The sequence below is a fragment of the Aspergillus aculeatinus genome, assembly GCF_003184765.1.
Source record: "Aspergillus aculeatinus CBS 121060 unplaced genomic scaffold BO66scaffold_6, whole genome shotgun sequence".
In the NCBI taxonomy this organism is placed as follows: Eukaryota; Fungi; Ascomycota; class Eurotiomycetes; order Eurotiales; family Aspergillaceae; genus Aspergillus; species Aspergillus aculeatinus.
Window position 1 is genome coordinate 799,318 of NW_020291475.1, and position 19,937 is coordinate 819,254.

At 53.7% G+C, this 19,937-nt stretch overlaps 7 protein-coding genes across 7 annotated transcripts; 3 read left to right on the forward strand and 4 right to left on the reverse strand.

Annotated features, from left to right (window-relative positions):
• The first annotated feature begins 366 nt into the window (after positions 1-366).
• Positions 367-2,349, forward strand: BO66DRAFT_388896 (protein kinase PKP2). Its single transcript, XM_025646668.1, has 4 exons — positions 367-820; positions 883-1,002; positions 1,082-1,364; positions 1,417-2,349. Exons 1-4 carry the CDS (start codon positions 690-692, stop codon positions 2,206-2,208), a joined length of 1,326 nt encoding a protein of 441 aa, XP_025507600.1. The 5' UTR covers positions 367-689; the 3' UTR covers positions 2,209-2,349.
• Positions 2,350-2,576: 227 nt separating this feature from the next.
• On the forward strand, positions 2,577-3,770 carry BO66DRAFT_388897 (YqaE/Pmp3 family membrane protein). Its single transcript, XM_025646669.1, has 3 exons — positions 2,577-3,090; positions 3,156-3,231; positions 3,299-3,770. Exons 1-3 carry the CDS (start codon positions 3,042-3,044, stop codon positions 3,486-3,488), a joined length of 315 nt encoding a protein of 104 aa, XP_025507601.1. The 5' UTR covers positions 2,577-3,041; the 3' UTR covers positions 3,489-3,770.
• A 32-nt stretch (positions 3,771-3,802) lies between these two features.
• BO66DRAFT_388898 (signal peptidase complex subunit SPC3) lies at positions 3,803-4,985 on the reverse strand. The gene is made up of 3 exons (XM_025646670.1): positions 4,713-4,985; positions 4,504-4,577; positions 3,803-4,360 (listed from the first exon to the last, which is right to left on the reverse strand). Exons 1-3 carry the CDS (start codon positions 4,856-4,858, stop codon positions 3,810-3,812), a joined length of 771 nt encoding a protein of 256 aa, XP_025507602.1. The 5' UTR covers positions 4,859-4,985; the 3' UTR covers positions 3,803-3,809.
• Positions 4,986-5,206: 221 nt separating this feature from the next.
• On the forward strand, positions 5,207-6,197 carry BO66DRAFT_366937 (gamma-glutamylcyclotransferase family protein; the record flags this gene model as incomplete). The annotated part of the gene is made up of 3 exons (XM_025645272.1): positions 5,207-5,446; positions 5,524-5,678; positions 5,757-6,197. The coding sequence occupies exons 1-3, from the start codon at positions 5,419-5,421 to the stop codon at positions 6,195-6,197; spliced, it is 624 nt and encodes a 207-aa protein (XP_025507603.1). The 5' UTR covers positions 5,207-5,418.
• A 48-nt stretch (positions 6,198-6,245) lies between these two features.
• On the reverse strand, positions 6,246-10,991 carry BO66DRAFT_206072 (SUMO protease ULP2). The gene is made up of 7 exons (XM_025642557.1): positions 10,576-10,991; positions 10,413-10,496; positions 10,282-10,348; positions 8,970-10,198; positions 8,524-8,913; positions 8,400-8,468; positions 6,246-8,350 (listed from the first exon to the last, which is right to left on the reverse strand). Exons 1-7 carry the CDS (start codon positions 10,584-10,586, stop codon positions 6,592-6,594), a joined length of 3,609 nt encoding a protein of 1,202 aa, XP_025507604.1. The 5' UTR covers positions 10,587-10,991; the 3' UTR covers positions 6,246-6,591.
• Positions 10,992-12,131: 1,140 nt separating this feature from the next.
• On the reverse strand, positions 12,132-13,608 carry BO66DRAFT_206086 (eukaryotic translation initiation factor 4E). Its single transcript, XM_025642558.1, has 3 exons — positions 13,443-13,608; positions 12,601-13,350; positions 12,132-12,547 (listed from the first exon to the last, which is right to left on the reverse strand). Exons 1-3 carry the CDS (start codon positions 13,475-13,477, stop codon positions 12,268-12,270), a joined length of 1,065 nt encoding a protein of 354 aa, XP_025507605.1. The 5' UTR covers positions 13,478-13,608; the 3' UTR covers positions 12,132-12,267.
• Positions 13,609-14,933: 1,325 nt separating this feature from the next.
• Positions 14,934-18,902, reverse strand: BO66DRAFT_206117 (putative protein kinase). Its single transcript, XM_025642559.1, has 3 exons — positions 17,554-18,902; positions 15,570-17,492; positions 14,934-15,513 (listed from the first exon to the last, which is right to left on the reverse strand). The coding sequence occupies exons 1-3, from the start codon at positions 18,744-18,746 to the stop codon at positions 15,312-15,314; spliced, it is 3,318 nt and encodes a 1,105-aa protein (XP_025507606.1). The 5' UTR covers positions 18,747-18,902; the 3' UTR covers positions 14,934-15,311.
• Between the last annotated feature and the right edge of the window lie 1,035 nt (positions 18,903-19,937).

The following is a 19,937-nucleotide window of genomic DNA, read 5'->3' on the forward strand; positions in this document are numbered from 1 at the left end:
CGAGAAACAAGGCATTGTACCTGTCCTTATAAACTCTCCCTCTTTCCCTTTGCATATTAGGTTCTAGGTATTTATCATGCTCTATCCTCAAGTACGGAGTAGTTACTGTACAGTGCTATCTATCCCTTCCGCCGACCTGTCGCCTGATTCCTCAGGCAACTTCAGGCAACTAACCACTGCGGGCAGATATGACGATAGAAAGGCTCGCCTCTCGTGGGGGTTTCTTCAGCAATCACGCCCCCATTAGCGTCATGCTCGACCGGATTTCCATCCATTGATCTGTGAGTCAATCCATCGGGAAACAGTCTATTGCCGAACAAGGCACGTCACATGCCAGTCACCGCGGCCTGCGAGCTTCCTCTCTTCTTTTTTTTTTTTTTGGCTGCTCTCACCGCCCGGTCGAGGAAACCGGCCGCATTTGCCATCCTTCAAGGAAACAATACACTATATAAATAAATGAGCTGATCATCATACCATGGTGAATTGGGCCATTCGTTGTGGGCCCTTCGATCCTCGCCTCTGATAACCCGCCATGTATGAGAGAGAGGGTTTGTCCGCTGCTGAATACCCGTGGATCGTCTGACTCCAGCAGACCACCGCTCCTGTTGTGTTGTATCACCGCGAGTACTGAGTAACTCAATGCCACCCCCTCAATTGACCGACCCTTCTCCGTCCTCAGCAGCCGCAATATGGCCCCGAGCCATCCAGCCCGATGCTGGCGTGCCCTCCGCCGGAGCTGTTCGTCAGCTCCGCGGGTCTACTCTACTAGCTACCAAGCCTACAGTCCCCCACCCTGGCGACCTGTCACAGCATTGGACGAGTATGTCATCTTCCCTTCGATCGCATCGCATCCACCTCGGGGCTAATCTCATTCTCTTGCAGATGGGTTGAGCGCGACATCCGTCCCATCAGTCTACGACAGTTGACTTTCTTCGGGCGAACATTGACCGAATCCCGCCTCATCAGCTCGGCCAACTACGTGCGAACGGAGCTGCCCACTCGGTTAGTACTATACCTCTTAGAACTTAAGCTTTCTATTCGCGGGGTGGATATCCGACTAACTCTCGCCTCGTACACCCAGACTTGCACATCGTCTCCGCGACATCCAACGACTACCATATGTGGTGGTTGCGAACCCGCATCTTTCGCTGGTGTACGAGCTCTACTACAAAGCCTTTGAACGATTTCGGGCCATCCCGGAAATCAAGACCCTCGATGACAACGACCACTTCTGCGAGATCCTCCGCAAAACCCTGCAGGAGCATCTGGTGGTGATCCCGAAACTGGCCATGGGCGTTTTGGAGTGCCGCGAGCTGGTGACGTCGGAAGTCCTGGATCATTTCATGAACACCCTGTTGAGAGCGGTAGGCGCCCCCAGCGTTGACTAGACGGACCAAGCTGATGGTTTCGTCCTAGAGAATCTCTCGTCGAGTCATTGCGGAGCAGCATCTTGCATTGACCGAAACCTTCAATTCACCGTGGCACTTCCCCGGCTCGCAGGACCGCTCGGACCTCAACGCCGACTACGTGGGCGAGGTGTTCCTCAAGTGCAATGCCAAGGAGGTGGTGGAGCGCTGCGGGAAGCTGGCGCAGGATATGATGCGGCAGACGTCGGGATCGGACAAGATCCCCGAGATCACGGTGCAGGGGCATCTGGAAGCCACCTTCCCGTACATGCTCAGCCATCTGGAGTATATCATTGGCGAGCTGCTGCGCAACTCCATCCAGGCCGTGAGTGAAAAGTACCACGGTCGGGCGGAGAAATCGCCGCCGATCGAGGTGCTCATCTGCGAGGCGCCGCAGCATGTGATCATGCGCGTCTCCGACCAAGGGGGCGGCATCCCGCGGGAGGTGCTGCCGTACCTGTGGTCGTTCAACAAGGGACCGCACAGCAAGTCGCATCTCCGCAATCTGGGCAAGGTTCCGGCGATGGCGGCCACCCTGCAGGAACTCAGCGTGCCGACGGAGAGGAAGCACGCGGACAAGGAGACGTTCCGGGAGAGCTCGCTGGACTCGCTGACCTCGCGGCGGCCGGATCTGCGGCTGGGGATCGGACTGCCGATGAGCCGGGTGTACGCGGAGTACTGGGCGGGGAGCCTGGAGCTGCACAGCCTGGAGGGGTATGGGGTGGATGCATTCCTGCAGATCTCGAAGCTGGGCAATCAAAACGAGCAGGTGACGACGCGAGCATCGATTGATGCGGTATAGGGGATACAGTATGAAGTGTTGTTTAATCTGAGTTGCAGGTGGAGCCGTCATACAAGTATGAGATATGATACATAGTACATAGGTACAGTATATTACTGCATGTTAACATGAGAACTAAGTTAGCCATTGGCACAATCAAACAATCAATCAACCCATGTACAACAACACATCACTGATCGAGTACTCGAGAAAAGCATCAGCCACAATGGCCCCACCTATACTTAATCCACGCGCGACGTACCCCGGGAAATCCATCCACTAACAACCGTCAAATCACACGTGAAAAGTAAAGTAAAGTCAAGTGAATCAATCCCAGCCAAGCCCTCCAGCAGGCCAACCTCACATCGATTCCGTGCCCATGACGTCAAACCAGGGATGTTGTCCCCTTGCCGGTAGTGCCATCACATACCAATCCACCCTGTCAGTGACCTCCATCTATACTTTCCCCTATAAACAGTACCTAGGATTGTACTACGAGTATCCCGTCCCAGTGACGTCGACAGCCATCTAGTTCTTGCCTTACGACAGGGCCAGCCAGCTAGCCCCAAAAAACAAAAAAAACCAAAAACCACAAAGACAAAAAAAGAAATGAAGCGCCTCAACTCCGCCCAAGACGACAACATCCCCGTCTATATATTCCTGCTCCTGTTCCTGATCCTGGGGTTGAGTTTTCTGGGAACGTATCTCGAGACGGTCAGCAGCACCAGCAGCACCAGCAGCACCACCAACACCAACACCAAACGAGTGAAATCAACCGTGCGCTTTCGTGCTTAACTACAGTACACTCACCACACAACAACACAAACCCATCCATCAACAACAATCCAGCCAAAATGGCCGGAACATGCTCCATGCTCTGCCTCATCCTCATCACCATCTTCAGTACGCATCACCCACCCAGCCCAATCCAAACCCCAACCCAAGCAACAACTAACATACTACAAAAGTCCCCCCCCTCGGCGTCTTCCTGATCTCCGGCTGCAGCGCCGATTTCTTCATCAACCTGTTGCTGACGCTTCTGGGGTGAGTTGCCCCCCCCCTCCCCTTTCAACCCAAATCTCAAACTAAATCTCAATCTCAATCTCACCAGCTACCTACCCGGCCACATCCACGCCTTCTACCTGGAGTACGTCTACTACCGGAATTCCGATGCGGTGGCGCCGCGCCGCGCGCCGGGGGTGTATTCGGAGCGGATTCAGCGGGGGGCGCATCACCACCACCACCACCGTCAGCAGCAGCAGCAGCAGCAGCAGCAGCAGGCGGGGTATGGGACGATTTAAGCTGGGGCCGGGGTTGCGGAGCGGTGGGTGGTAGTTGGACTAGGGGAGTCTGGTCTGGTGGATGGTGATAGGGATCATGCATGAAGTTTTGTTCTTAGGCGAATCGCTAGCGACGATTTGAGGAAATTGGGTGGGGGGGATATGATCCATGCTATCCTTATCCTTATACTTGCACTGTTACCTTACTGTTACCTTACTGTTACCTTACTGTTACCTTACTGTTACCTTACTGTTACCTTACTGTTACCGACGAAGCCAGAATACGACATAACCTAATGAATCCTTTTATTGAATCCGAGAACCAACAAAACAAACCCAACCCTAAACAGCAGTCTTCTTCCCCTGCCCCTGCCCCTGCTGCGCAGCAGCAGCACCACCACCAGCCCTCCTCAAAGCAGGCAACCCAAACACCTCACTAACCCCGACCCCGCCCTGGGTGCGCGGCACGCTCCCGGACCCCGGACTCCACCACAGCGCCCCGACCCAAGGCTGCACATTCCACCCCACGGCCAGCGTGACATTCTGGCGCTCGGCCATCCTGCCCGACACATCCCCGATCTGGTACTTGGCCTTCTGGTCGCGCAGCCTCAGGATGCCTGGTTGGGCTTGCGCTTGGGCCTTCGCCTTCGTGGCAGGGGGCTTCCTGCTCCCGGCCTTGCTTTTACTCCTGGTCTTGGTCTTGGGACTGGGAGCAAAGAACCGCTCCTTCAGCGCGTCGAACGAGTAGGCCGATTGCGGGGCGGAGATGATGGTGTCCCAGACGACGGCGTGGGAGGTGGCGGCGGAGGAGGTATTGGTCGGGTCGGAGGGGTAGGAGGCGTAGACGTAGACGAAGAGTTGTTTGGTGTTCCAGTTGAAGAGGGGGGTTAGATCTTTTTCTCGGGGTTAGTGTTGTGTTTGTTGTGTGTGTTGTGTGTGTGCGCATCGAGGAGCTAGCCTTCTTTCCTCTAGCTGATCCCAAAGCGTCTGGCCACAATTGTGGACTAAGGAAGGGGTGGGGGGTAACGCAACGCACCAGCATCCAGATCAAAGCGCAGCTGCGCGTACTCTTCCTTCCGGGTGGAGTAGTAATGCGGACGGCCTTTGGTTCTGTGGGCAAGTTGGTTAGCTTCGCTGTTGGTTGTTGGGGGTGAAGCTTTCCGCGGAGGTAAATGAAATGGAGGTGTGCTAGCTAGCTAGCTAGCTAGCTAGATATATCCCCGGTCTGGATAGGGTCCGACATACACCTTGACATCCCGCAGCTTGACCTGCGACGTGACCCCGTCCGTCGGAAACAGCAGCACGGAGAGCGCGGCCAGCCCGGCGACGAAGAGCGCGACGGTGGTGAAGAAGCCGAAGACGGCTTGGGCGCGGTTGAGGGTCGAGTGCATTGTTCTCCGGCGAGCATTAATGATGTAAAAAGAGGACAGTTCCCTATAAGGGAGGAAGACAACAATCCGAGTGGGATTGCTGGTTGCTGGTTGCCGGTTGCCGGTTGCCGAAAAGCGATAGTGATGATGATAATGACAACAACAAGAAAGCCACCTGGGCCTTTTCTCCACGGGAGCGGAGCTCGGAGATTGTGGCTGGTGAGCAGGGGATCGCGGCTGAATGGGGTTAGTGGGGAGGATAGACTCGTGGCTTATCGATAAGGTTGTTTTGTATGAGGATATCCACGGGCCGGGTATCTGGAGCACTACCTCAGCTAGTAACTCACCCCTCCTTCCGTTCCATCTGCACGTCCATTGACATCTACACAGGATAGAATATCTTCAAGTATTGTACTTACACACTCTCCCTCAGATCACCACTCAAACTCAATCCAGATCCAAGAATTATCCCCGAACACAAAACATACACTACACCTTATCAGCTATATACACCACACAACATAAACAAGCAGCCCTCCACCACCACCATTACCAACAGTACCTACCTAGTACAACCCAAAATGGGCGACAACACCCTCTTCTTCTACGGTACGTCCACCTCTCATCCCAGCACCCTAACTAACCCCCATAATCCCCATACCATGACAAGACTAATCAACCCCAAGGAACCCTAATGTCCCCCCAAATCCTGCACCGAGTAATCCACGGCCGCGCCACACCGGAACCCTGGCAACGAGCGTACCTCACCATCCAGCCGGCGGTCCTCCCCAACTACCGGCGGCACCGGGTGCGGCACGCCGATTATCCGGGGATTGTGGCCGTGGCTGGGGGCTCTGGCTCTGGCTCTGGCTCCGGGGGAGTTTCATCATGCGGGGGCATGGGGGTAGGGGAGGGGGAGGAAGGCGTGGCAGCAGCAGCAGCACTTCCCAGGGACGCGGGTAAAGCTGGAACTGACGCAGATGCAAGCTCCGCCTCGGTGCTGGGGACGTTGGTGACCGGGCTGACGGAGGGGGATGTTTATCGGTTGGATTTGTTTGAGGGGGATGAATATACCAAGGTCAAGGTCAAGGTCAAGGTTAGGGTTAAGGGGGAGGGGCACGAGGCTAATGGGGTTGGGGATGAGGAGGAGGATGTACGGGTGGGGGTGGAGGGATTGGAGGGCACTGCCACTGCACCTGACGGGGCAGAAGCAGAAGTAGAAGCAGAAGCAGAAGTCGAGGCGCTGACGTATGTCTGGACGGCCGGGAGGGAGCGGTTGGAGGATGCCGAGTGGGATTTCGAGGCCTTCAAGAGGGATAAGATGGCTTGGTGGGTCGAGGCGGATGAGCGGGATTGGTGACACTCAAGATATTACGAGTAGACCTTATAGAGAAGTCGATCTATCTGTGTCTTCTGTTCGAACCATAATCATAAGTCATGTACATTGAAACAAACCCCCACCCCCACATCGCACACAAATGCAAGCAAGCTTGGTATCTGGTATCTATGCTACTGCTAAATGTATCCCACAATGTCCCGAACGCCAGAGAGATCGAAATGCAATATCAAAACAACAAAAGGGAAAATCCAGATATATGCTTCTCAGCAACATGCAGTCATCATTTCTTAGACGGACTGTCTCTGACAAGCAGGCCTAAGTTCCGATGCTATCAGCAACCAGTCTTCATCATTCTTAGACGGACTGTCTTTGACAAGCAGGCCTAAGTTCCGATGCCATCAGCAACACGCAGTCATCATTTCTTAGACGGACTGTCTTTGACAAGCAACGACTTCGAAAGTGTCCCGGGAACCTGGGTCTCAACCACCGTGTCTGGCACAGCCCCACCGTCTTTGTTACCCATCATACTATCCGACTCCGTGGCCGCGGCAGACAGATGGAGCGGTGTATACCTCTTGCTGACCTCCGATATCACCTTGGACGGCGATGGAACCGGGGTTACTGGCCGCGTGGTCTCCGACTTCGCCTTCAAGGATGCAGCCGGCTCCTGACTGTCCGGAACTTCGATAACTTCCTGCCGAGTCGGGTGCGGACCAGACGGGCCCGTCTCGTCCTTCGTAGATGTCACTAGACGAACTTCGTCTGCCGCCTCCCGTTCTTCGTGATCCTTCACGCCCGCCGTCTCATCCTTCTGTTCGCTGACTTGAACATCATCCTTCGAGACCGCAGCTTTCGTCGGTGACTCTGGATCTGGTCGTTGCTCAGGCGCCCGAGACGGGGACTGCATAGTCTGGTTCCCGGTCGCTTTCACCAGCGACTCCGTCTCCACCCCACGCTGCGCTTCCGGCGATGCCCAAGGAGACCCTAACAGATAACAGATCGGCTTGCGATCCGCCATGGTCTCCTTGGCACTACTTTCCTGTTTGCTCATCTGCTCCTGTTCATCATACAGCGCGTCGAGAAACTTGCGCAGTCTTTTGCGGAGATGTCCCGACTTGAGCGGTGGCCAGTCGCCGTCCTCCTTCTGGAGTATCTTCCGGATGAACGTGTCCGGGTCCTGCACGAATTTCTCCAAGTACGCCAGGAGATACAACCCGCAGTCGGAGTAGTTGGGCTGCAGCGGGATCTTCTGAGCCGTGATGCCTCGAATGAGCTTCGTGTTGATCTCGACGCCTTTCTTGGATTTCGCCTCCTCGTACAGGTAATCGCGCAGGATCCGGGAGGTAGGACTGCGAGTCACGCCTAACGAGTCGAAGGTGATGATGGTGGGTTGGGTGACGTCGACTTTGCTCGTCCGCTTCGTCGCCTGTTTTCGCGATGCCTTGGCAGCCTCCGCGGCCTTGACGGCGTCTTGCGAACAAGCTGTCTGCGACGACGGCTGCTCCGTCTGAGTTTTGGGGAAGGCCTGCACAGGAATAGACGAAAGCTCCTCGCGATCGGGCCACTCCTCCACCGGCGTCCCCTCCTTGGAAGCGTTCTTGGGGGGTTCGTCGGCCAAGGTCATCGAAGCCAGCGAATGGCGAGTCTGTTCTTCCTTCGCAGGCTCGGCATCGGGAGTTATCGACGCCCCTTCTGCAGTGCGAGGAACCTCGGGCGGAGGAGTTTCCGGTATCTCCTGGACCTGACTGCCTAACTGAGACGAGGACTGTACCTGGCTGGACAGTGGCTCATCGTAGACCTGCGGATCGGCAAGGTCCTGCAGATTCGGTAAATTGCATATGATGGCAACATACCAATGGGCATGTTGGTTGATGGGCACGACGACGAAATCGTGGTTGAAGATGTCAACGTTCCTGGTCCATTTCTGCACGCCGTCGTAGTTGATGCCTTTCTTCCCCCGCGGCACATTCATGAGAGTGTCATAGAAAAACGAATTGAAGAAATATACTCTCTTGGCCACATCTTCGTTCGTTCGACTGAGGTGTTCCTGTAAAAAGCGGATGTAGAATTCAATGAGATTGTCGTTCAGGAACTCGTCATTTTTGCGAAGTCGGTCACGGTCTTGCATGTTGACCTCGGCCTTTTTCTTCCCGAATCGGGGGTAAACAAGGGGTCTAATGAAGAGTCAGAATCACCTCATGGTGACAGCAGATAATTACATACTTATGCCACTTTTTCACAGGTCCATCGGACTGTGACTGGGTTGACTGGTCTGCTTCATCGTCGTCATCACTTCAGGTAGTCAGTGGATCAGTTGCCTAAACAACAGGGACGGAGTAAGGCTCACCTCACGATGGTGGTGGTCGACGGAAGGCGACGTAACATGGCTCTAGTCTGACGATTGGACGCTGGAAGTGTCGGCGAAGTATGAATCTTTACGGGGATCTGCACACTCCAAGCGGAGGATAGTTTGGATGCACGAGGACTGACGTCCGGTGAAGACGGGGAGGACTTGGCTGCAGCTGCAGAATTGGAGGGGCCGGGAAGTTCCCGAGGGGCGGTGACTGTGGGGTTTCCTCTTTCGTCTTGCAGAGAGTCTGAGAGTCGCATTCTTTTGACCGGCAACGCGGAATTCTCAGTACCTCTCTGCGGACCTGCAGGCAACGGTCTCTTAAGTCCATAAGAGTGTTGTTTTAGTTCTCTATCGTGAGTGTGAAAGGCTTTCTCCAACCAGGCCCTTGATGCAGTTAGCATTTGGCGTGAGCCCATCCGAGAGGGTGACAGTATACATACTCGTCCTGCAGCAACGGCTCGATATTCCAACCCCGGAGACCATCGGAGAATCCTTCTTTTTCTTCGGCCGAAGAAAGCTCTAGGTCTAACTTCTGATCGAGCCCTTCCATCTTAGACAAGAAGAGTCTGATCTTGCCACTCGGAGGAACCCCCCCGATGGCCTTGGTGACTTTACTCAAAGGGAGCTCAAAGCATTCTGCCGGGTCCTTTTGGTTATGCAACAAGATAACCCCTCGCTCGAGGTCCATGCAAAGCTCAGCACCATTTCTTTGATCAGCATGCTGCTCAATAGACCCAAAGCGGGCATAGATGATCCCAAACGACTTTGTAGTGGAGGCTGCTTTATTAGTAGTGTACTTCTGCTTCTTCCCCTTCCATCCGCGCTTGGTTTTGGAAGGAGTAAAAACCGTGTGTTGGATATCGGCCGGTGACGATTGTCGGTGCTCTTTCCCCAGGGCTACCTGCTTATCATTCTCGCCCTTTCCCGCAACTGTCTTACTCCGGCGCACCTCGACCGTGACTTGCAACTCGTCCGGACTGTCCTGTGACTCGGATTGCTCTCTCATCCTCGCAGGCGAAGCCAGGCCGTTTTGACGAGGTGAACGAGCCAGTACACCTTTACCAGGATTGCGATTCTTGGATGGCGAAATCTCCACACCCCGGAACACCTCGTGCTTGGGCGCACGCTTCGAGCCGTCGATCCTGGAAAAGCCACCATCATCCGAGGAGGTTCGACGACGCCTCTCAGCCGCGGCATCCTCCGTGAAGCGTTCCTCGCGGGTATCGTCGGGCCGAGTAGTCAGGGCGGGATGTTTCTTGCCGTGCTTAGCATTGCCCTTCCTGTGCTGCTGCTGCTGCTGCTGCTGCTGCTGCTGCTGCTGCGGGGGTTTGACGTTCTTCTCGACACCGCGAAACTCTTCCAGGGCAAATAAGTTATTCCGCGTCTTCCTCAATCTGGCTGATCGGTGGCTCGAGGTGGGAGACATACGTGACGGGTGTGTGGTAGGGGGAGAGGTATCCAGCGCGGGGTGCGCATCGGTCTCCTTGTCGACGAGGCCGAGAATGCTTCCAGACCGTGACGGCTCCGGGGCGGCGCGATGACGGGGACGTTTGGTCGGCCTTTCATACGGGTGAGTCTCGTGGGGACGGATCTCCTTCTTGCTGGCACGGACTGGTCCACTTTGTCGGGCCTTGCCCGATATCCGATCCACGATCTTGAAAGGGGAGTCCTTCACGTCCAAGGAGACGAAAAAAGGTCAGCAGGGGTGATCTCAACTATGCGATCCAGAACGTCAAGGAGAAACAAACTCACCCCTATCTTTTTTCTCTTCGGCATGGTTTGTCCGGGGATTATGGGTACTCCATTGGGCTCATCTGATCTAGATCGCAAGCATGTATTAGCGCTGTATCAATCCACTCATTGAGCCTTGAGCCCGCGCGTACCGTAAGTTGCTGGGGAAGAGTCTTATCTCGTCTTCTAAAGTTGCTTGATTGTTGTAGTGGGGGCGAATGGGCTTGTCGTCGGGTCTGGTTGTATCTTGCGGCATTAGCCCGTTGTTCCGCATGTGCGGATATACCGAGAACATGTGCGGCTGCTTGTACTTACGAACGAACCATCCTCCTCCCCGGATAAGAGAAAAAAAATTGGGTCTTTGGTTGCTATAAAATCAAAACGTACGGTAGGAAGCCTTCTCAAGACTCAGATCCCGTTGAGAAAATCACAATGATGCAACGGACGTCTTAGTCCGTCAATTGGAGCGGAAAATCGCATCGGATAGCGGAGGGCAGTGTGGAGGAGGCAGACAAGAAAGCACAGCGCAGCACACCGTGTATGAGTTCCGGCTGGAAGGTGTGCAAGGCGGCGCGGGGGGACTAAAATAGAATGGGAATCTCAAGGAGCGGGACAACTTCCCAGCAATGGTCATTGCGCGACCGAACGGTTACAAAGAGCTTTCATAACTCTGTTTTAAAAAAAACTGCAGAGCCGCAGGACGAAGAGGGGAGTTTGAATTGACAGTGACAAGAGTCGCATCATAATGGGGGGAGAGAGGAAAGGCGGTGGGGAGGGGAAGGGAGGGAGTTTCTGCCCACCGCTTGGTGGAACTGCCAACTGGGGCACCGTTTTTTTTTTTTCTTGTCTTTTTTTTTCTTTCTTTTGCCCTTTCCCTCCTTTTTTTGTTCCTTAATTAGCCTGCTTCCCTCCCTTTATCTCCCCTAATCAACTCCCGCCGGAAGGATGCATTACTGCACCACGGGGCACGGAGCCACTGGCAGCATGGCACTATTATTCCGGTCATCCTGTGTGCACTAGACCAGACTAACCAGTAACTAACATTAACTCAACTTAGTTGAACGCATAAGTCATTCTCTACGCTAAACCGAGCTCCAAGGTACTATTTTCTGTAACTATACAAAGAATGCATCTCAGCCCTAAGTTTCATGTTTTAGCCTTGAAGGCTAGAATAACAACCCATTCAAACATTCCCCAAGAATAGTATACTGAACCAACAAACCCACCAGACCCTCAATCTATGACAGCTCACATCCACGTACTTGTACTTACTCGGTGAGTCGGTCCCCCGTCTGCCACTAACCCTAAACCGCTTGGATGCATGCATCCGAAGTGTTTTCGGGGGGGCGAGATCTATCTTATCGCAGATCTTGACCGGGCTCATGAAACCAACCCAGTTGTTGCGGATGCACTACCGAGAAATACGGTAGTTGTAGCATAGACTACATGATAAAATGCGTATTGAATAGACCGGTCTGTATCTTCTTGATTCGCTATAGCTTCGGCTCAAGAGGAGCAAGCAGCATATAGCACAGTGATCCTGGAAATATTTTGCGTCATAGCATGCAGGGCACAAGTGTGTAAATACTCGAATATATTCGTACGGAAGACTCAAATCATCAGTAATTCCAGTAGTTACTAACGCATATCTTCATCCCATCACATTTGACAACCATATCCCACAGTCCACAAAACCCATCCCAGATCATAACATCAGATGGCATAGCATAGCATAGCGTAGCGTAGCATCTCGCGTGACATTCGAAACTAGTGAGAATAGAAGAGAAACAATGCGACACCAACACCCTCCGGACAATAAAAAGGTAAGATAGAAAATCAGATCAGACGCAATGTTCGCCCCAAATGCCCCCGATCCCAATTCGTCCCAATGAGTTTTGCGTGGAAAGAAAAAAAAGGTTTCCTTTTTTTACTATACAGGACCCATATGACCCAGGCTGGCTGAAAAGAGAGAAATGAGAAAAGAGAGAGAAGAATAAAGCATGGCGATCAAGACAAAGCGGCCTTGCCCTTGTGGTCGGACTCCTCGCTAGCCGTCGTCGGGGCTCGTCGTCGATCTCCCCCCAGCAGCTGCTGCTGCTGCTGCTGATGGTGATGTTGTTGTTGGTTGTTATTGTGGTGATGGTGGTGATGGTGGTGCCCGGTGCTACCAGCGGCCTTATCCTGGCGAGCCTGATCGATCGCCGAGCGTTGAGCGATGCTGTCGTCGTGGCTCTTCCAGACGATGTTGGTGTCGGTGGGGAAGTTGAGTAGACGCTTGATAGTTTCGCTGCAGTCGATCGGGTTAGTCCAAGAACCTTGGGAATTTCGAAACGAACATACCGAATCTTAATGTTCCGTCCCCCATCAATCCGAGTCCAGACATTCAGCACATCCTCCCCACTGCGCACACTCAAGACAGCTCCGCAAACCTCGTCGCCCGCTTCCGCAAACTGATCCCCAACCATAGCCAGGAGCAGGTCCTCCCAGTACCGGTCCGCCACGCCTTTCTTCAACCGCACCACCCACTTGCCACCCTTCTTGTTGGCATCGTCCTCCCAGACAGGACGGATGCCCTTCTTAAAGATGTGGTAATCGGAGACGGTAGGAAGGAGAGATGGTCTCTTGAGGTGTGAGTAGACCGACCAGAAGCTCTCCACCGAGGATATCGCGGCGAGGGGGACGGTGGACTTTTCGTAATCGGAATACTTAGGGGTCGGCGGGCGGTACCAAATCACCCATGTGGACTTGAGCGGATGTTCTTTGATCGCGAATGCGGCCTTGGCTTTGGCGCTTTCCGCCGTCAATTCCTGGTCGACAGGGTTCTCCCGTTTCTCGAACCCAGGGGTCTTGACGTCGGAAGCTCCGGGAGTCTTGGGGGCTCCGAAAGACGCGAAGGCACCGGAGCCCAGACCGAATGCGGAGGAGGCGTTTGTCGAAGGAGAAGAGACGCCGCCTGATAGAGGCGACAGGGCGTTGAAAGGGTTGGATCGACCACCGTGGGAGCTATCTGGGCCAAACCGTTTCGAGGCGCGGGGAAGTTCAACTCTAGCGCCGTCCGACCCTGTCATCGACAGAGACAACTTGGAAGCGCTGCATGAGAACATACTGTTAGTTCTATTCAATTTTATCTCGACCTCGCCAAGCGGCCAAGGTAAATCATCAAGCGCGAACTCGTAACATACTTAGATCTGCGGGTCCAGAGGTTTGCGTTATCCATGGATGTACTGGCTACTGAGACAGCTCAGAAAAAAAACGAGCGGTCACCGGCAGAGGCAGACAGGATCGGGCGGGGGTGACGAAATAGTACAGAAGAATAGGAACCCGAGAACACGAAGAGGAGGATCGAACAATGAGGCCAGTATAGGCGGAGAAAGGTGTAGGCAGGGTTTAGAGATTAGGTTCAATTAGGTTCAAACTGGGGCGAACGGAGCGGCAAGAGGGGAAGAACTTTCGGTCCAAAAGAGAGAGGAGAAGAGAAGTCAAGGAAGAATAATCGTGATCGTGATCGTGAACGTGACGAATGAGAAAATGCGGGGGGGGGGGTGTGAGGGATGTGATCTGTAGGATTTAGTCTGTTGTATGAGGGAGTAGGAAGATCGGAGGCGAGGGAGGGGTTGGAGGAATAGTGTGGGAAGATCGGAGAAGTGGAAGTGGAAGTGGAAGTAGTAGTGGTGGTGGTGGTAGTGTTGGTGGAAGTGGAGTGGAAGAAATGCGGAATTGGGAATTAAACCTGCTGGAGAGGAAGAGAAAGAGAGTGGAAGGGAAGAGAGAGAGAGAGAGAGCAAAGGCAGAGATCGGAGTGAACAGTGAAGAACCAGAACAGCAGAGAACAACGACTGGAACAAGTCAGTTTTCTGCCGTCAAGCTTCTTCCTGAGCCTCCTAGCCAATCAACTCTCTGCCCCGCTGCTTTTCCGCCTCCGTGGTTTTTCCAGCTCCGTCCGTTGTCTCCGTCCATATAAATTCCTCGACTTCTTCCCGTTCCTTTCCTCTCCTTTTCTTTTTTTCTTTTCCATAACAAACCCAAGACCACCAACTCAAATCATCGCTGGTTGCACAATTGTTTGATTCTGTCGAATTATCTACTGCACTGGCGACTCCGATGAGTGTGTCGAGAACGAGCATCAAGACCCCGCATCTAAAACCATCATCACGAGGGCTCTTCTCAGGGCTCCATGATGCGGTGATGACCTGATTGACGGGACATTCCCTTTTTCTTTTTGCATCCAGACTGGAATTGTGGTGGATCCGGCAGGCAGTACTCGTAGTCCACTCTGCTCTATAATGCAAGGGCATCGTAGTTTTTTCACGGATTCGGTGCGTCCGTCACTTTTCCTTCTGCTCTCGGACCTTCGGGGTCTCTACCATGATGAAGCTCTTATATCACATACTCTGGTAATCCGAGGTGCTCAACCGCGTGAATTGGCCTGACTTGGCTATGCGCTGGTAGAGTGTGAGGTGAAAAGGCATTTCTGATTGTCGTAATAATCTTACGTCCCGAGCAATGCTTGATGCTTGCAACGTCATGCGGTCGCTTGGTTACTGACAAGGTCCGATCATAGGGCGGGAGCCGACTGTTTGATGCTTAGCAGTTGTTTGATGCTTAGCACCCTACAACACTCTACATAATTCTACACCTCTTGATCTATGTCTCGAATCGACAAGTACTCTGCCTTCGAATTTGAAATACTTGTTTGAATGTCTTCTTTAAATCAGGTGAACAATGCCATTCGCAAGGGGAATCGAGCAGCAACCGGTGATGACTGGACGAAACACAAAACTATAACACCCCCTCGAGTCATCTGAAACATGGATAACAAATGCATGCATGGTGTTCCAATCGTGTCCCACAAAATATGATAAAAGGAATTATAATGCTACCTTGGAATTACTGGACGAGTCAACTGGCCCAACCTCCGAATCGTCAGTAGGCCTGGAAGCTTGAAGGACATTCATAAGTACAAGAATATCGAAATCATGTCATCAGCAAAGGGTCAAAGTACTTCGTAGCTGTCCCAACCCAGCAAATCGTTAAATAGATGCAGCAACCTATTACTCGGCAGGCTGTGCGGAGTCTGACTGACGTTCGGAGCCAGCCTTGATGCGCTTGGCGTCCCTGTCACTTTGGGGTGCCAGAGGAGCCACCTTGCGCTTCTCTTTATCCCTCTGGTACTCTGCCCGGCGTTCTTTGTCCTTCTCTCTGCGGAGGGCCTTAGACTCAAACTCGTGCCAATCACCCTCAATGTTCTCGAGCCTAAAAACCATCAGTTAGGTTTCAATATTAAATCAAGCCGAGGCACGAAGACTTACTCGATAGCTTGCTGAGGCCGTGGCTCCTCCGTGGTGAAGTATGGGTGCGCCAATATCTGCCCAGTGGTGGGTCGTTTCGCAGGGTCATACTGGAAGACTTGAGATATAAGATCGAGAGCTGCTGGCGAGAGGATTTCGCCGTAGACCTCCTCAAAAATCCTCTTCTTCCGCTCCGTCGGGCGCATTAGCTCGAACCAAGGCATCTCAATCAAATCTGGCCATTCGGCGCGGTTCGGGGTGCCAAGGCAATTGTAGAGCTTGTCGAGTTGACTTATCTCCCCTCCCTCACCCGGGAAAACAGCCTTCTTCGTGAACATTTCAACATATACGCAAGCCGCACTCCAGACATCAACAGCGGGGCCGTACCGAGTCTCACCAAGTAGTAGCTCCGGTGGTCGGTACCAGATGGTGATGACACGGTTCGTATAATCTAGCTGGCGACTTTTGGAGAAGAATCGTGCTAAACCGAAATCGGCATACTTCAGCTGCCCTCGGTTGCTGATCAGGATGTTAGCAGCCTTGATATCACGGTGCATGACGCCTCGGTGGTGGAGATAATCTAAGCCTTCAAACATCTGCTTGGCGAGGTCCTTCTTGTGCGCTTCTGTTAGAGTGAAGGTCGGGTGGTTGATCAAACCAGTCAGGTCGTGCGAGAGGTATTCAAACACCATGAAACACTCATTTCTCTCCACCATGACTTCTAATAAGCTGACAACGTTGTTATTGCGAAGATGTTGAAGCAGCTTGATTTCTCGAACGGCGGTCACAGGGAAGCCATCCTTCTCACCCTCCATTCTGATCTTTTTGAGCGCAACTTTACGCTGGGTGTACACATGAATCGCCTTGAAAACCTTGCCGTAAGTGCCTGCACCAATGACCGATTCATTCCCTGGTTTTCGGTAGTATACAGAATCCGAATTTGCGAATTCCTCAGAAAGAACGGGGCGTGGTTTTATGCGGGTCATAATCTTGATTTGCTTTCTCGGCTCTGGAGAGCGCTCGGGACGGCGATCAGGGCGGAAATCCTGTCTCCGATCTCCTCGAGGTCTTTCGGTGCGAGGAGGATCGAATCGGCGGTCGTCCCGTCTACCCTCACGCATACTTCGGGGCTCTCGGGGCCCACGAGGTTCTCGCGTGTCGCGATAATTGCGGGAGTCCCGGAAGTCTCTTCTGTCATTTCGTGCACGGTCACGCTCTCGCTCACGCCGGTCACGTTCGCGTTCGCGGTCACGGTCACGGTCACGGTCACGGTCGCGGTCGCGGTCGCGGCGATCAAAGCGAGGCTCGGATTTGAACTTTGGCGGTGGGCCGACCGGCATCCTGTTGCGTGAAGGTGGCTCGGCGGCACGCTGAGGTGGCTCCCGAGCTAGCATCCTCTGAGCTAGGTCGGGAACCGGTTTGGGAGCTGGGGCAGGAGCAGTCTTGGCCTTGAAGGCGAAACTTATTTTGCCTCCCTTATTTGGTGTAGCAGAAGCAGCAGATGGTTGCATACCCGGGGGCGGATTTCTTTGAGAATCACCATTGTCGGGATCGGCTCTAGACCTGTCGATATTTGCTCGTGAATCCTGTCGTGAACGTCCATATTGATCACTATCTTCTTTGGAACCTGATCTTGCCCGATCACCCGCTGGCGGAGGTGAGGGACTGTGTGACGGCCCATACGGTTCGTTAGGGTTTGACGGGTCCGCTTGACCCCGCGAACTCGGTGTATTCCAGTGAGATTTGTTGAAATTACCTCTTTCCCGAGGAGAAGGCCCACCTATGTTGCCATGATGGTTCCCCCGATATCCCGAGTTCTCATCGCGGTAAGTTGGTCCTGGAGATGGTGATGGACCACGATTGTGTGAAGAATGGTGTGGTTGCTGATACTGATTCGGCGAGTCCCCCGTGGCGTAATTACCTTGCCGTTGTGGTGAAGAGCGGCTGATTAGACACCGTAGTTAGATTTGCCTTGTAGAGAAGAAAATCTCAAAAGCCGACTTACACGTGGGAATCCTGGTACGATGATTGTTGTCCGGGCCAGTCACTCCGGTCCTTCGAGTAAGGGGATGTGGACTCAGCATGGGGTTTGGGAGATGCCGTATGATGTGATGATCTTGAGACATGGGAACCATCTCCTGATGGCCGAAAATTTCTCGGATGCTGGTCATTAGAAGCATCAGACACACGTCTTCCCCGAGTTGTGTTACGCGTGGCTTCTCCCTTGGATATTTCCCCGGCGGGATTACTATCAAAAACTGACGGCTCTGGGCGAGGAGAGGAAGACTTGCGTGAATCGCCTCCCGAAGGTCGAGTCGATCTCGTCGAATCCATCATGGGCACACCTATTGAGTTCCGACGTGAGTCTCCGGAGTATCTCGAAGCCACAGATTGAGCAGAATGACGGGATAGTGAGCGGTAGCGGCGTTCGCCCTGGGGCTCGTCTTCGAAGGACGGGCTGTGTGGGCGTCGAGAAGGATGAGAGTATGGCTTTCCTCCGCGGACTGGCGACCTCGAGCGCCTCGAGTGTGGGGACACAGGGCGGCCTCCTCCGGCCTTGCGGCGTTCCCTTCCTCGTCGTGACCCGGGAGAAGGCCTCCGACCACCTCTACTGCGTCCTGAAAAACGGCCTCGCCTGTTCGGTGGATATCCACGGTCCAGTTCGTCGTTGGGGTTGAAGGAAGGTCGACGATGTCCTGGCCGGTTGGAGTGTGAATGAAACCCACCGGGGGACGGGCTCCGTGTCCTCTTACGTTTCGAAGGTGGTGGTGCAGATGGAGAGTCGTTTCGTCGAAGGCCTTTGCCGGCAGGTCTATCCGTGTCTACCGACCGGTACGTTTGCGAATCAGGACGAGTCGCGGGGTTGGGTGATCGGTGACGAGCTGACTTCTGGCTAGGGTAGGTGTCAGGGGGCGGAAGACCGGATGAGCCACGACGAGAGATAGGAGGTGAAAACTCGCGGTGCGGACGTGAATCGTCGTAAGAAAGATGGGAACGCGGAGGCGGCGACCGTAGCGAATAATCAGGTCTGCCCTCCTTAGGGCGGCGGCGAGGCTCCCGATCGCGAAATTTATCCCTACCCCGATCACGATAGGAACCTCGAGGTCGATGATTCCGTTCCCGATCTCTGTGATCTCCAGTGTCGTTGGAGGCTTTCCACTCGTCTCTCAACACCGGACTCCTGCGGGACCCAGCCATGTAAGCTGCTTCAGCTGCATCTAGTTCCAAGCAGAAGAGAAGGGAAAGAGGCGGCAGGGATCAAGACGACCGACCCGCTAGAGAAAGAGACGGTTCGCATGTAGATGTCAGCGCGAGAGAAAGTCCGGTGGAGCCTAGTTAGTGTATTGTATCTTGTCTAGGCGATTCAGGTTTGGGATTGGGTTGGGGGGGTGGGTGTGGGTGTGGGTGGGCGTGGGCGTGTGCCGGCCGCGTTTCTCAGAGAGGATTCCTTCAGTGCTGGGGATTGGGTGGTGCGGAAGACTGGTTTTTCCGGGTGAGATCGATACACTCGATGGCGGTGGTAGTTGTTGAGGATGAGACGAAAAGCAAAGGCGGACTGTCAAGAAAAAGAGAAGAAAAGTTAATAGCCGGGGAGACAATACTTTCCATAGTGAAGAAGGCGATAGAAAGGGTCTCATTAACTCAAGGACAGGAAAGGGAAGGGAATGGAAGGGATAGACGTACCTTTCCGTTCCTGTTTTGTATGCTATCCGCTTGAATAGAGTGAATTCACAGCGAAAGAATAAGAGGGGGATGTGGTGTGGAATTCCTCTTTAAGGCGGGCTACCAGTACGAAGAACACCACCACCCGTTGATGGAAGTGTGGTGCTGGATGGAGTTCTACTTATCGGCGGGAAGTGGCTGGCAAATGACTGGCAAATGACTGGACTTCTCTTCTTTAATAGTGAAGAGTCAGTCAGTCGACCGAGTCAAAGCGGGCGACTTTCTTGGGCGAGCCAGAATCCCACGTCCCGCCAGTCCCAGTATTGCTGCGTGGCTCTTACTACGATAGTGAGTCGCTCTCACGAGATGAAGGGCACTTCACCCACCACATGATGAGCGGGCAAGCAGAGGGTTGCTCCCGGAGCAATCGAAACTTGATCTCCCAGTTCCTCGCACCGGGGCTGGGACCGACTTGCGATGTCGAAATGCCCCTAAGTCGGATTGCCGCCGAATGGGAAGCGCTTCAAGTCAGCCTGGCAGAGCCCCCGACTTCTTCCATGGCTATTTTGCCTGGGTGCTGTGCTTGATGCGATTATGCAACCAAGACTTTGGTTTTCTTTTGCACTTGTCGTGATGCAGACAGAGCTGGTCTTGGGTCGCTGATTCGATCCTTCTCCTGTGACTTCAGTTTGAGCTGCGGCTCATTGTCGGTCGTTCTGCTGCCAA

What these genes read in the sequence shown, in the direction of transcription:
- BO66DRAFT_388896 (XM_025646668.1), top strand. Translation starts at nt 690, where the DNA reads ATGGCCCCGAGCCATCCAGCCCGATGCTGGCGTGCCCTCCGCCGGAGC. An exon ending in CGAACGGAGCTGCCCACTCG is followed by an intron (nt 1,003 to 1,081) that starts GTTAGTACTATA and finishes TCGTACACCCAG; the next exon opens with ACTTGCACATCGTCTCCGCG. An exon ending in TGAACACCCTGTTGAGAGCG is followed by an intron (nt 1,365 to 1,416) that starts GTAGGCGCCCCC and finishes GTTTCGTCCTAG; the next exon opens with AGAATCTCTCGTCGAGTCAT.
- BO66DRAFT_388898 (XM_025646670.1), bottom strand. Translation starts at nt 4,858, where the DNA reads ATGCACTCGACCCTCAACCGCGCCCAAGCCGTCTTCGGCTTCTTCACC. An exon ending in AAGCTGCGGGATGTCAAGGT is followed by an intron (nt 4,578 to 4,712) that starts GTATGTCGGACC and finishes ACTTGCCCACAG; the next exon opens with AACCAAAGGCCGTCCGCATT. An exon ending in GCGCTTTGATCTGGATGCTG is followed by an intron (nt 4,361 to 4,503) that starts GTGCGTTGCGTT and finishes CCCGAGAAAAAG; the next exon opens with ATCTAACCCCCCTCTTCAAC.
- BO66DRAFT_206086 (XM_025642558.1), bottom strand. Translation starts at nt 13,477, where the DNA reads ATGGATAACGCAAACCTCTGGACCCGCAGATCTAA. An exon ending in CTCTGGACCCGCAGATCTAA is followed by an intron (nt 13,351 to 13,442) that starts GTATGTTACGAG and finishes GTTCTCATGCAG; the next exon opens with CGCTTCCAAGTTGTCTCTGT. An exon ending in GGACGGAACATTAAGATTCG is followed by an intron (nt 12,548 to 12,600) that starts GTATGTTCGTTT and finishes GATCGACTGCAG; the next exon opens with CGAAACTATCAAGCGTCTAC.
- BO66DRAFT_206072 (XM_025642557.1), bottom strand. An exon ending in GAGCCGTTGCTGCAGGACGA is followed by an intron (nt 8,914 to 8,969) that starts GTATGTATACTG and finishes AACTGCATCAAG; the next exon opens with GGCCTGGTTGGAGAAAGCCT. An exon ending in TCGACCACCACCATCGTGAG is followed by an intron (nt 8,469 to 8,523) that starts GTGAGCCTTACT and finishes GACTACCTGAAG; the next exon opens with TGATGACGACGATGAAGCAG.
- BO66DRAFT_206117 (XM_025642559.1), bottom strand. Translation starts at nt 18,746, where the DNA reads ATGGCTGGGTCCCGCAGGAGTCCGGTGTTGAGAGACGAGTGGAAAGCC. An exon ending in TCGTACCAGGATTCCCACGT is followed by an intron (nt 17,493 to 17,553) that starts GTAAGTCGGCTT and finishes GTGTCTAATCAG; the next exon opens with CCGCTCTTCACCACAACGGC. An exon ending in CGGCCTCAGCAAGCTATCGA is followed by an intron (nt 15,514 to 15,569) that starts GTAAGTCTTCGT and finishes GATGGTTTTTAG; the next exon opens with GCTCGAGAACATTGAGGGTG.
- BO66DRAFT_388897 (XM_025646669.1), top strand. Translation starts at nt 3,042, where the DNA reads ATGGCCGGAACATGCTCCATGCTCTGCCTCATCCTCATCACCATCTTC. An exon ending in CATCCTCATCACCATCTTCA is followed by an intron (nt 3,091 to 3,155) that starts GTACGCATCACC and finishes ATACTACAAAAG; the next exon opens with TCCCCCCCCTCGGCGTCTTC. An exon ending in CTGTTGCTGACGCTTCTGGG is followed by an intron (nt 3,232 to 3,298) that starts GTGAGTTGCCCC and finishes CAATCTCACCAG; the next exon opens with CTACCTACCCGGCCACATCC.